Here is a 14,495-nt window from a genome sequence, read left to right on the forward strand (position 1 = left end):
CAGCAGACGTTACGGCCAACACTACAGGTCGCAGACAACGCAGCAGACGTTACGGCCAACACTACAGGTCGCAGACAACGCAGCAGACGTTACGGCCAACACTACAGGTCGCAGACAACACAGCAGACGTTACGGCCAACACTACAGGTCGCAGACAACACAGCAAGCGTTACGGCCAACACTACAGGTCGCAGACAACACAGCAGACGTTACGGCCAACACTACAGGTCGCAGACAACATAGCAAACGTTCCGTGTAAGACCGGCAGTAGGCCATTATTTTTCAAATCCATTTCTTTATTGAATGCACGAGATCTAAATCCCGGAGCTGGAAACACACAGAAATCCCTGAATGTAACATTGATTTTTCTTGGTCCATCCTATGCTGAGTTTACATTAATCGTAGAGGAATAAACCTTGAAGCAAGCATATGCAGATATTTAAAAAAGTTTACATTTTGTTGCACTGAACAAGAGAACCGAGGTAAAATGAAGAGAACATGCTCAAAAGTTCCGACTCACAGGATGAGGCTCGTGATCGTAGCTTTTCTTCATAGCGGCGGTGAGCTTCCAGGAGCTGATGTGCCTGAACTCTTCCCCTGGCAGGGACGACACTCCTGACACCGACGGTCTGTGCGGGCGCACCTTCGTGCGGTGGTAGGCTGCCGCGTCGTCGAATCTGTGACCTGAAAATAAACCAGTCAAGAAAGAGCGTTAAGGCAAGATGTGTAGACTTGAATTGGGTATCAATACATAAAATGAATCCAAAAGTCAAACTTGACATATGTGTAATAAAACAAAGCCAACCAAGATGCACTTTGAGGCGAGACTATATTTTGGCTCAAAATTTTAGAGAAAATAATGCCGATTTTAAGTAAATACGCTATGTAATTTAATTTTGATTTTAATATTTTAAACACACAAAATAGCCAAAACCCACATTATTTTAGCTCAAAAATTTAGAGAAAATAATGCTGATTACATAGCAGACAGAATATACCCCTAACTTACGACTGACCAACTGTAGAAAATGACAATTACGACAATTTTACGACTGAAAATTTTGAGTAGAAAATGCAGGTTAATAAACAAATAATAAATCTGTCTCCGTTAAGGACGTTGTCGTCCGTTGGGACAAACGCTTGAATGACTCGCTTACGTTGTCGTCCGTTGCCATAAAAGCTTGAGTGACTCAGTGACTTTTGTTGTTGCGGTGCCACTAGGAAAGAGTGGAAGAAACAAGAGGTAGCACAGTTTGGCCAGAAAGAGGAAGGAGAAATGCATGACAGTGGGAGATGAAAAGGCGCATTGCGCATGATTGGGTGGGTTGTAGGTGAGAGGGGTTTGTTTGGGGTTGGGAAGGGGGTTGGTAACCTGTCAGGACTTTGTATTGTTTAAGCGGGTGGGTGATGAGAGGGTGGTGGCTCTTTATTTACATTATTTTCATTTTTTGAGCATATTTAAACAAATAGAAAAATGATTCTTGCTCTTACTATTTACACGAGTCTTCGCTCTTTTCGGTATTTTTATCTATTATTATTTTTGGATGGCGTGTGTGACTTGGATGGCGTGTGTTGTTTTGAGACCAGTTACACTCAAAAGTAATAAGAACAGCTCCGTCCGGGTGCAGCATGGTCCGATGTGTATATATTTGTACAGAGGTGGAGGTGCGGGACTCAGTGAGAGTACTTTGGAGCTATGGAATAACCGGTGCTGCCTTGCTATGGTGTGTGGGGGGAAACTGCCACTTAGTGCCATGCCACCAAGCTACCATCACTGCCACTTAGTGCCATGCCACCAAGCTACCATCACTGCCACTTAGTGCCATGCCACCAACACGTTGAAGGCGGTGTACAAATTCCGCGATTTATTTGATTTTTTTATCAGTTGCGTTCACCGTCAAAAATTTATCATGTAGGTAATTCCTTATCTAATTTTAAAAAAGTCCAAAAAAATTTAATTTTTGTGCCGGAACCAACAAATTTATTAGTAAATTTTGAATTATATGCATTTTTGGCCTTTTTTTTTTTGTCCGGGGACTTGGCCGTTTTTAGGCCATCCAGTTGCCCTGGTAAGTGGCAAGTGGCATCGCACTCAGCGTACAAGTCGCCACGCAGCAGACACAGCACATACCTCGCCACCCGTCACTAAAAACCGTATACGACTAATTAGAGCTACGATTTGTAAAGGTTAGATTAACATAAAATAACTATGAAACTGTTTAGATTGCGGTAGAAGCCTAAAATCTATTGCATCTATTTAATACCATCCTTTCGACCAATATAATGTCATTCCTTGTACTTAGGCGATGCCATCTTTGCCACAAATACAACACCATGTCTTACACCTATATTTTACCATCTTTACCACCTATATAATACCATCTTTACCATGCACCTTGATGATACCATCCCTTATACCCAGGTGATGGTGATACCATCTTTACCACCTATATAATACCATCACTCGCGCCTATATAATTCCATCTTTACCATGTACCTTGATAATACCACCTCTTATACCCAGGTGATGGTGATACCATCTTTACCACCTATATTAATGCCCCCATTCCGCCTAATCCTATACCCTATCTCGCACCACTATCAAATAATAGAAAATAACACGTAACCACGATATACACCAATTATGTGTATATTATAACTATGATAATAATAGTCTAGTAGTATATTATTATTATTGTTTATAGCGCACACTAATAATAAGTATATCATAACTATCGTAATAATAGTCTAGTAACATATTTTTGTTGTTTGCAGCGCACACTAGTACACTAGTTATAAGTATATCATAACTATAATAATAATAGTCTAGTAACACATTATTGTTGTTGTTTGCAGCACAAATCGAGATCATCCCATGCAAGGTGTGCGGGGACAAGAGCTCCGGGGTGCACTACGGGGTGATAACGTGCGAGGGATGCAAGGGCTTCTTCCGGCGCTCGCAGTCGTCGGTGGTGAACTACCAGTGCCCCCGCCAGAAGAACTGCGTCGTCGACAGGGTCAACAGGAACCGCTGCCAGTACTGCAGGCTGCAGAAGTGTCTGCAACTCGGCATGTCCAGGGACGGTGAGTTGTGGGTGCGAAACTTGGCACAGGGTCAACAGGAACCGCTGCCAGTACTGCAGGCTACAGAAGTGTCTCCAGCTCGGCATGTCCAGGGACGGTGAGTTGTGGGTGCGAAACTTGGCACAGGGTCAACAGGAACCGCTGCCAGTACTGCAGGCTACAGAAGTGTCTCCAGCTCGGCATGTCCAGGGACGGTGAGTTGTGGGTGCGAAACTTGGCACANATTTAAGCTGTTTATGGAAAATGGCGCCATGCGCTCGGTTATGTAACTACTACTTAATATGCCATTTTTTCGAATGTCTTCATCTGTTGGATGGCGTGTTGTGTTTGTAGCGTCCTGTGGTTATTTGTGTTACCTATATCGTCTGCGAATGCTATGTAATCTGTGTTGGGTAGTGGTGATGAGGAGGGTAGTGGTGATGAGGAGGGTAGTGGTGATGAGGAGGGTAGTGGTGATGAGGAGGGTAGGGGTAATGAGGAGGGTAGGGGTAATGAGGAGGGTAGGGGTGATGAGGAGGGTAGTGGTGATGAGGAGGGTAGTGGTGATGAGGAGGGTAGTGGTGATGAGGAGGGTAGTGGTGATGAGAGGTCATGTGTATAAAAACTTTGCGATGTCCGTTGGCACAAACGCTTGAGTGACCCACTTACGATGTCGTCCGTTGGCACAAACGCTTGAGTGACCCACTTACGATGTCGTCCGTTGGTACAAACGCTTGAGTGACCCACTTACGATGTCGTCCGTTGGCACAAACGCTTGAGTGACCCACTTACGATGTCGTCCGTTGGCACAAACGCTTGAGTGACCCACTTACGATGTCGTCCGTTGGCACAAACGCTTGAGTGACCCACTTACGATGTCGTCCGTTGGCACAAACGCTTGAGTGACCCACTTACGATGTCGTCCGTTGGTACAAACGCTTGAGTGACCCACTTACGATGTCGTCCGTTGGCACAAACGCTTGAGTGACCCACTTACGATGTCGTCCGTTGGTACAAACGCTTGAGTGACCCACTTACGATGTCGTCCGTTGGCACAAACGCTTGAGTGACTCACTTGCGATGTCGTCCGTTGGCACAAACGCTTGAGTGACTCACTTGCGATGTCGTCCGTGTGCTTGGGGCCGAGCTGTGCCGCCTCCTCTACAGGTATAGACGACTCGGTGCCCGGGTATTGCACCAGGGTGTGCTGGTTGCCAGGATGCTGCCGGACCCGATATCCGGGTCTTCTGCTAGCATAAGAAAGATATCTATAATATGTTTATGTGGTCATGTCAAACAGTTAGCCAGACCGTCGAAATAATACGATAACGTTATTTATTACAATTAGATTGTCAAATGTAACGAGTACTGCAGTGTCATTATTGTGTATTTACCTAAACGTTTAGATTAGCCAACGTCTGCACAAGGCGTAAGCAAAGATGAGGGGGACACATTTTTAACAGTGCTATTTATAGAGAAGTATACATATATATGGCCACATGTAAGTTTCAACTAAATATACATTAAATATTGAAAGATAAAATATCGAGCAGCGATTCCTCTTAAAAATAAACTTCTTGAAGTTTGTAATGTATTGATAATCCTAAATCAATTTGCAGTAATATGGTAACGACCTGCATCTGCCAAGAGAGGATACAAAAATCTTAAAGTAGCCCCAAGGATTATTTGAGCAAAATGTTGTTATTACATTCGAACACTCAACAGTCATGATGGGCCCATACTTTCAAAAAAAAGTCAAGAGATCGCAAGTTCGTCAGCCAATCATTGACGGCCTTTCAAGCAAAATCCACCAATCATAGACTAGAAAATAGAGCGTAATTACTTACGTATACTTAGCGAGTTTTGAAAGTAGGGCGCACATAATTCACGGAATTGCGCACATAATTCACGGAATTGCGCACATAATTCACGGAATTGCGCACATAATTCACGGAATTGCGCACATAATTCACGGAAATTTATGAAGGCCCCTATATACGTTATAGTTACGTCTCGTTACAGTTAGGTGCGCTGCACAATGTTAGGATGTAGGTCATTGCACTCATCAAGTGTGGTAACTTTTGTAAATCAGCCCGCCCTGTACTTCACAAAGTTTAATAGAATTTTTACACATAAGTTAATTATCTTTCAAATGAAAGATAAACCAACAAGAGGCAGAGGGGAGCTGTGAGGAATCTGGCCTACATGTTAGCTTAACCCTAAGAACGCGAATTGTTATCCTGAATTACTAATTCCCTTGAAATTTAAACCAAAAACGTTCCCGAGTCCAGCTCCATCGTCAATTTGAAAATCCTAGGATGCAGATGCAAACGAGATAAACTAGTCGAAATTTGAAACGACAAAATTAAAACCTAATTTCTCACCCTAACCTAAATTGAATCTAACGCTAGTATGTCCTTTCTGGATTGCAATCTCACTAAATCTATAGGCCATTTTCAGAGTACTCTTTTCAGTCTAAGAGTACCAGTCTAAGTACCAGCTTATGAACTTCTGTCCATTTCGATTCAAGTTAGAATAGATGGACTTCAAACATTATTACACTGAGGCTGTCGTATTTTTTCTAAAAAAACTTGCTATGCCCGCTAAATTTGAAATTTTGTACAATATCTTCTAACCCATCTAACCTTGTGTTTACTAAAATCAAGGATTTCGTGACAAAACAAACAGTGCGGTTGTTCCCGAGCGCATTGAACGCAGAACGTTGTCTATAATTCTTTCAAAAAATTCGGCCCTGCATTCAAAACTTTGTCAATAGAATGGAAGCATTTGTTCATGTCAATCTTTGTTTTGTTGGTGAAAATTCTAAGATCGGCTCTTTCTTTAGGTACAACTACCAATATTCATAAGCGATAATTCCTAATTTATAAATTCTAGTGTACGCGGTGGTTTGACGTCACGCAATATTTATTTTAGGGTGGCGGAGCATAAAGGGAAGAGTTATGGGACTGGCCATATACTAATGCGCCCCCTCATGTCGGCTGTGAGCACTCCCGCCGAGCAGTGTGGCCTTCCATATAACATCTGATGACTTTGAGGTTTTAGCTTTCACCTCGGGTATTCCCGATTTGCGTATTTCAGAATCCTTGAATATTTTTAAACTTGAATTCAGCTTTTAGCCTTTATCCACTTAAAATTGCCAAAAGATGGGTTTTGCTTCCTTTTAGTATAGTTCGAGTTTTTTTGTTAGTAGGGGGTAAATTAGGTCTCAATTTCGTCTTTTCGAATTTCGACTGCGTAATCTGCATTCTGGAATTTTCGAACTTTGATGGACCCGAACTCCGTAACGTTTTATATAGAGAAAAGAGTAATTTCTGTGGAATTTTCTCTGCTTTTAAATTTATGATGAAAAGATCAATACAAGGGACTTACCTTTTCTTTGGTTTGTAAATTTTATTTTTTTGGTGCTTGTCACTATGGTGGTGTTCTGGCTCAGTTTCGTCAGGATCAGAGCCTGCAGCAAAAATATAAGGAGTGCGTTAAGGTTACAAAATAACGGGAAGATGAAAAATTATGCCAAGATAAAAAAAGCAAGCTCGCGCAAAAGCAATATCCTAACTCTTGGAAATTTTGGTCCAAAAAATATGGACGTAATTATAAAGACTAATAATTAAACTAGACTTCGCTTGAGGATCGTTTAAGAACGTAAGAAATTTTCAGAAAACAGGGGTCGAAAAAAAATTTGCCAGTTAGGACCAAGCAGCATCAAGGAAATAAATATAAATGAATTTCGAGGAAAGTAAATTCGTAATTCAGAGAGAGAACGGAGGAAATAATTAAGACAAAGTTAATAAAGTAATAAATGCCGTCTGCATGAAAGAGAAAGAGTAAATAAGCATCGAAGGTACAGCGACCGTGAACACAACGCCAATTACTGGATCATTATCCTTAATTCGTCTGTCACAATTTTATTAGGAAACAATAGGGCCAGGAAACTCGATAATTGCAACGTCCAGGGTAACGGAAAATTAAACTGGAATGATGAAATCAGCAGCGGGTAGCTTGCACAGGGTCAATGCAATTCTATTTACTCTGATTACTGACAAAAATTGTTTACCGTTTCGTTGCGAAATATAATTCAACTAATATTTTTACGTCATTTCATTTCGGTTCAATCCCTAATCAATATTATAAATAAAAACAACAAATGGTTTCGACTCTAGAGAATAAAAATAGCTTTTTAATGTTAACTGTTACACGTTACAGGTTTAGGCCTGTAAACTGTTACAGGTTTAAATAACCTGAATGCAGTCATTGGCCCCTGAAATGAGGCTATTCTCAACGCATCCACGTAAATAGTACAAACAATCCAAAGGAGTTCGTTCTCGACGCGGAGAAGAGAGAACCCTCATGCGATTTGCTTGCGTCATCAAACACAGTCACATACCCGTCAGAATTTCTACGTCCAGAGCGAGGCACCGCAACCTAATAAATTGAACCTTTTCTTCTTACTTTTAGAGGGAAGTAGTGGGTGGAGACGAATTTTATGATTCAAACACAATTAAGCTACAACGGCGCGGTAGGTTCTCCGATTTATAGTTTTGAGGCAGGTTACGGATGATTGTGTAAATCAGCATAATAATAAGTGTTCAATGATAAGCTTACCATCAGAAAGAGACATAACAGTAACGAGTCGTTCATCGAGGATCAGTTTAAAGGACCTGCTTCTAGTAACCGAACCGACTATGTGGCAACGGGTTCATCATCAAGTCCAAAGTTTCAGAAGTAGACGTACCGATATTAAACTTGACTTTATGGTGCTTGGAATCGTCCTCGGATGACAAGACGCCCTCCGAGTCGACGCGTTGGCGGCTGGGTCTGCAGGGAGCAGCAAACAGCATTTTACACCGTGACAATATATCCTCTCCCCTCTCATGTTATATTATCTAGCTTTCAATTATATATAATTGCAGTCTCATTATCTCACTACAAAACGCATGTACATCACTATCGAATACGTACGTATTATCTCCCCTAAGCCAGCCGTAGCAGCGGAAAATCGAGAATTCTAGAATTAATAGTAGCTCTTAATGTTATGATCCTACAGAAGCACAATTTTAGGTGTAATGAAAGATTAAATCGATGTTATCATGGAAAATAATTAAAAAACAACGAATAAAATTCTACGAATAATAATTAAAAAACAACGAATAAAATTCTACGAATAAAATAAAATTCTAGGAATAAAATACTTAACAAGCCGTAGCATAAAATATGGTCATACCTGATATTAATATTCAACAGATGATTCAGTGTAAAATTACAATCACAACAGAACATTTAAACGAAATAGCTCCATATTTAGATACAAATAAAATTAAAGTATTGCCACAATGTATAGAATAATATGACAATCAAGTGCTTCTATCACAAAGAGCTCAGTAGGAAAATATTTAGAATTATAATAAAGGTTTCAGAGGAGCGAAGGAAAGCACGAGATGGAAGAGAAGTTCATAGATATGATATAGGCTGCGATAGCGCAGGCCCGAAAATTGAGTGGAAATGAATACGTTTGTATGCGAGTGATAGAGAAATGGAATGAGTGATAACAATCATATGCAAATTACACATTTGTACGTGTTTAAAAATACATTGAAAATACAACAAATGATACTTCAATTTGAAAAAAAAAATCACAGAGGGCAGCTGAAAAAAAGAGCATCACGCGAGTACGAAGATCAACTTGCATGCTGTGCCATTGATCAAGATAAGGATAACCATAGGAATAGAATAATTGCTACACCTGCTGTAATGGCAATAAGAACAGCTGTTGGAACAGAATAATTGCTACATCTGCTGTAACAGCAATAAGAACAGCTGTTGGAACAGAATAATTGCTACATCTGCTGTAACAGCAATAAGAACAGCTGTTGGAACAGAATAATTAATGAAGCTATTCTTTAACAACAAGAATAGAAGTAGGCACATTAATTACACTTCAAATCGAGGAGGTAGAATCAGCAATACTCAAATAAACAAAAATAAATAAATTTCTTGCACAGAACAGCTTCAGCAACGCTTACAACTCGACAGGTGGCATTAATAAATAATAAAGAGATGACATTCAAAGTCCTCAAGTGAAATGATTGCACTGAACAAAACAAATACAGGAACAGACGCGCTGGAGAAGCAGGTAAGTGGCGCCTTCCTCAGAGGCTCGAGCTGCAAGGGAAGGAAACAAAATTTACTTGCTAGGTTAACAGACAAAGGTGAGGACAATCAGCCATCGCATTTTATCAAGGCTCTTTCTTCTAATATTCATAGGGTTTGAAGCGTAGATATTTTTTGTGCCATTATCTAATTACCATGAGCTGAATATAATTCAACCCCTTTACTGCCCAAACAATTTCTCTTACCCCAGGCACAACAAACTGGATAAGCAGGCAGGCCACCAATCATTCTTCTCCAACCATTCATCCATGTAAAATAATGCAATAAGTAGCACTTTACAACAAGTGATGAGCGCATCAGGGTGAGGGCGAGGCAAGGCACAGAAACTTCCGTCACGATTTAAATAAGCACTGACTCCACATAAGAGGGAATAACCACGTGACTGTGATGTATAAAACTAACAGTAGCACAACATAACACAAACAGGAGCAACAGTTCAACAGGAGCAACAGTTCAACAGGAGCAACAGTTCAACAGGAGCAACAGTTCAACAGGAGTATATAACAAACTTGATATGGATGGCCTTGGCAGGACTCATGAGCGGCGTGATCTCGCGGTCGTCGTCGGTCTCATAGTAATCATACACGGGGCCTCCGCCCCTGCCGTAGGGCCCGCGCGAGTCATGGGGCCACTTCTGCTGGGGCTCTTGGTCCTCAACCCAGTTGGGGGGCTTGGGCTGCAGGGGCAAGCCAATCACCAGGTCGCCCCCGCGGGCAGCAAGCAGCCTCCTGCCGCTCTCGTCGTCACTGACACTCTGGCCCAACGCAAGCGGGGCTTCGAGACGTGAAAATTTAGCTGCGGTGGAGTCAGGGGCAGAATCTGGCGTTGAAGTCTTGATTGGAGTTGACGTCTCGACCAGAATTGACTTTACGGGAGTTGACTGCTTGGCGGGGGTTGAAGTCTTGACTGGAGTTGACGTCCCGACCAGAATTGACTTTACGGGAGTTGACTGAACCGCGGGAGTTGACTGCTCCGCGGGAGTTGACTGCTCCGCGGAAGTTGACGGCTTGGCAGGAGTTGACGGGATATCGATGACTACGAAGTCGTCTTGTGGGAGCGTCGCAGCCGCGGGAATCTCAATGATGACGTCGGCAGGAGGCAGGGCAGGCGGCCCTTGTGGCGTCTCGCGCCCCGTGGCGTCTTTTGAAGAACTCCTGTAAATCAAATAAGGATCAAGAGATAACTTTTTCATTACTTCTCTTTTAATCATTAATAAAATACGTAAAATAAGCTAAAGATATGGAAAACGACAAAAAATATCTGGTAGAAACAACGGTCATTAACAACAAATAATATGGGCAAAAAATATAAGTAGAAATTGACAGCATTTACGTTGAAAATAATGCCAGTTTGGTTAGGTTTATCAACCCTACCATGAAATATTGGTTAAACCATCTATGAACAAAATTTTATCTTCAGAAATACTTTTCCAATGAGTCCATTTTCTTTCACCATTCATTTTTCGTGAAAATCATTAACCTACACGCCAAGTTAACCGGAAATGAACTCGAGTGAAACGGAACCTTGAGAACTGCGAGTTTTTATAGTTATAGTCGGAACAGCTCGGCATAGTCAACATAGTTGGCACATTATACATTATACATCACATAACACATCAGACACCACATAACACATTAGACACCACATAACACATCAGAAATCACGTAACACATCAGGCATCACATAACACATTATACATCACATAACACATTAGACATCACATAACACATTATACATCACATAACACATCAGACACCACATAACACATTATACATCACATAACACATCAGACACCACATAATACACCACATAACACATTATACACCACATAACACATTAGACGCCACATAACACATTAGACGCCACATAACACATTAGACGCCACATAACACATTAGACGCCACATAACACATTAGACACCACATAACACATTAGACACCACATAACACATCAGACACCACATAACACATCAGACACCACATAACACATTAGACACCACATAACACATTAGACATCACATAACACATTATACATCACACATAGGACGCTGTGGTCGACATGTGATCGCATCGCCCATAAGACGTACGTCGCCTCGTCGTTCTCCTGCAGGGCGGCGGTGGCGGTGGCGGCGGCGGCGTCCAGTTCACTGCCGCCCACCGCCTGGTCGTCCACGGAGCTCCTGCGCTGCACACAGCCATCAAACAGTTGCAATTCAGCAAATATGGCACGAGCTTCATGCTTTTTTGATTTAATTACAACAAAAACATGCCAATTTAACTGTTGAGTTGTGTCCTTGAAACTAAATAATACATAAGGGATTCTTTGCGATTATTATGCGGTTTCTATCCCTGCCTTGCCATAAGGTTAAGGTTGTGTTAAAAAATATACTGACAGGTGGCGTAGTCACAAGGTTAAAGTTGTGTTAAGAAATATGACGAGCAGAGTAGCGACAAGGTTAAGTTGTGTTAAGAAATATACTGACAGATGGCGTGGTCACAAGGTTAAAGTTGTGTTAAGAAATATGGCGAGCAGAGTAGCGACAAGGTTAAGTTGGGTTAAGAAATATGACGGGTAGCGTGGCGACAAGTTTAAGGCTGGGTTAAGAAATATACTGACGGGTGGCGTGGCGACGGCAGAAGAGGATGAGGATGTGCGGCGTCGGCGTTGATGGCGGCGGTGGTGGTGGTGGTGGTGGGGCATCTTGAGGGGATGGTGCATGTGAGGGAAGCTCTCAGACACGTGCACTGCAATACAAAAACAAATTAGCATGCAAACAACTGCAGTATCGCTTCATGATGAGTAGACGGTACCCAGGCAAAGAAAGAAACTTTTACAACTATCTACACCTATAACTTACTTCTTCGATCGGCGGTTTCAATAAATGAACGCCACCTTTTACAATTGAAACAGAGGCTCTTGGATTCACTTCTAAGTAGCAAGAAAAATTCTCTATTTTGAGTCACTACGGGAAAACATGGATAAGTTCTCATCAGAAATTAAAGGTGCCGCTCAGTGACAAGACAGCACTGAGTTTAGCGATGCAACAAATTCCACGCGAAACAAATTGAAGTATTGCTACAACTCACGACTTTAGAGGAGCGGGACAGCCAAATTTTCTAACCTGTGCAACGGCAACATGAACTTATTCTAATTTAGGAATGGGCGATAAGGGATTTTTGAGAGATACTTGAAATAACTCAAGTTAGACGAATTATGAATATAATAGACATTCTTTCAGCAAATACGACTTCCTATTTAAAATACCCGCCTATGATTGGAAGCAGAACAATACGGGCCTTTCTGAATAACAATAGCAAACCCAAAAGTTAACATAACATTGATAGTCAAAAAACCTATACTCAATTGGCAGATAAAATAAAGTATTTGTAAATAAAAAATTCAAAACTAATTTGAAAGAAAAGTGACCTACAACGTAGACCAAGTGTCACTTGTAAAACCCAGTGACGTGGCATGACGCCCGCCCAGACCAGTGCACCTGCGACGTAACATAACGCCCCTCCAGTGCACCTGGGACGTAACACACAGCACCATACGTTAGATGAGCGCACTCACGTCCAGTGTCTTCGTCGGGATGAGCGATGTATTTGGGGTCACCGACAACGGACGGTCGCCTCTCCTCGCCCTCAAAGCCCGAGGTCCAGACGGTGGCAGGGCAAACTTCAGTCACTGGCTCAGAGGCAGCCCCATCTTCTGCAGGCGGCGACACCTTCACCGTGGGTATCGTGCCAGTCAGATCAGGCAGCAGTGCTGACGTCTCGTTATCGTCTATGTCGTCGAAGAGCTTCTCCATCTGTTCATCTTCGTCGGCCGCCGAGTCTCGTCGCGTGCCCTGGCACACCGCGTGCTAAAACAAACGTTGGTAATGTAATTTCTATAGTAATATGAAATTATTTTCGCTCAGCCCGAGCGAAATCAAACCAGCTAAAAAATTTTAAAATCTCCCACCACGATTACTTAGTTAAATGCGAGGAAAAGCATGTTATTCTCTGATATGGTAATAGGCTTTTGATAATTTCTATTCAAAGTTGCTCTAAAAAATTGGAATCATTAATGAAAATCTTCTATAAAAACTTTGCAATAAACTATAATAACATGGAATATTCATAAATTAAAGAGGCAATTTAATCAATTTGCTTCATCTGATGAACTCAGTATGACGAACTGGCAGCACAAGTCATTACCTCAGCACAAACTGGAATTTGAATGCTAGCCAGCTAACTAAATGATTCTTTCAGCAACTACCTCACTGAGAGTTTCATAAAAAAAAATTAAATTGGAACGTGGAAGGTGGTGAAAAATGATTCCAGAATGGATAGGTTTATAATCCTTAAGACACACACAGTTGCCCTTGTCAGCAATCTATACTAACATGGCAGATCACTTTTAAAACATTAGGACACTTAACAACATGCTCAATAATTCAAATTTGTTCCACTCACCATATCCTGCATGGAGGGAATGGTATCCATGGTTGTGAGGATGGTAGCTCCTGGTTTCTCAGTTATCTGTGTTAGGTAGCAGAGGTTGCTCTGCTTAGTAGCAGAGGTTGCAGTGCTTGGTAGCAGAGGTTGCTCTGCTTAGTAGCAGAGGTTGCAGTGATTGGTTGCAGTCCTTGCTGTGCTTGGTTGCAGTGCTTGCTGTGCTTGGTTGCAGTGCTTGCTGTGCTTGGTTGCAGTGCTTGCTGTGCTTGGTTGCAGTCCTTGCTGTGCTTGGTTGCAGTGCTTGCTGTGCTTGGTTGCAGTGCTTGCAGTGATGATGCACAGAGAATGACTTAGCACACTAGAGTGCTACAATCATGTGCTGTGAGTACAGCTAATACTAGGCTCAACTAATACAAACAAGCTTCTCCAGATATATTTTTACTATAAAATGAACTTTAATGACACGAAAAAAGTTTGTTAAGCAGTGAATAATGATTTATTGGGGGTTAGAAATACTGTGCACAAATTTCTTGATGTACCTATTACTATTAGACAATAAAGTTGCACAGCTGTCACATGAAGATGGAACCTACACATACATAAATATATACTCATACGGTACTCAAAGGATAAGGGTGAAATTTCTTACAGTGGAACAACCACAAACCTGAAAGCAGCTGTGAGCATCAGCATCGTCAGGTGTGCTCTGTAGATCAGTTATGACTGTATCTACAGAGCTTACTATTTCTCCTGCCATGCTACTTTTAATCTGCTGTGATTGTCAGCACATATTTAAGTCTT

General features: G+C 41.7%; 1 protein-coding gene across 1 annotated transcript in view; it reads right to left on the reverse strand.

The window, feature by feature from the left end:
• LOC108664921 (band 3 anion transport protein) overlaps window positions 1–13,891 on the reverse strand; it is a 36,171-nt gene extending 22,280 nt beyond the window's left edge. The window contains exons 1-9 of the mRNA XM_018151619.2: window positions 13,713–13,891; window positions 12,826–13,117; window positions 11,869–11,996; window positions 11,339–11,436; window positions 9,762–10,406; window positions 7,817–7,899; window positions 6,454–6,535; window positions 4,180–4,313; window positions 521–684 (exon numbers count right to left, since the gene is read on the reverse strand). Coding sequence (XP_018007108.1) covers window positions 521–684; window positions 4,180–4,313; window positions 6,454–6,535; window positions 7,817–7,899; window positions 9,762–10,406; window positions 11,339–11,436; window positions 11,869–11,996; window positions 12,826–13,117; window positions 13,713–13,742 — 1,656 coding nt within the window. The 5' untranslated portion in view covers window positions 13,743–13,891. The remainder of the gene's footprint in view (window positions 1–520; window positions 685–4,179; window positions 4,314–6,453; window positions 6,536–7,816; window positions 7,900–9,761; window positions 10,407–11,338; window positions 11,437–11,868; window positions 11,997–12,825; window positions 13,118–13,712) is intronic.
• Window positions 13,892–14,495: the final 604 nt, after the last annotated feature.

Source organism: Hyalella azteca, unplaced genomic scaffold, assembly GCF_000764305.2.
Source record: "Hyalella azteca isolate HAZT.00-mixed unplaced genomic scaffold, Hazt_2.0.2 contig4664, whole genome shotgun sequence".
Classification (NCBI taxonomy): domain Eukaryota; kingdom Metazoa; phylum Arthropoda; class Malacostraca; order Amphipoda; family Hyalellidae; genus Hyalella; species Hyalella azteca.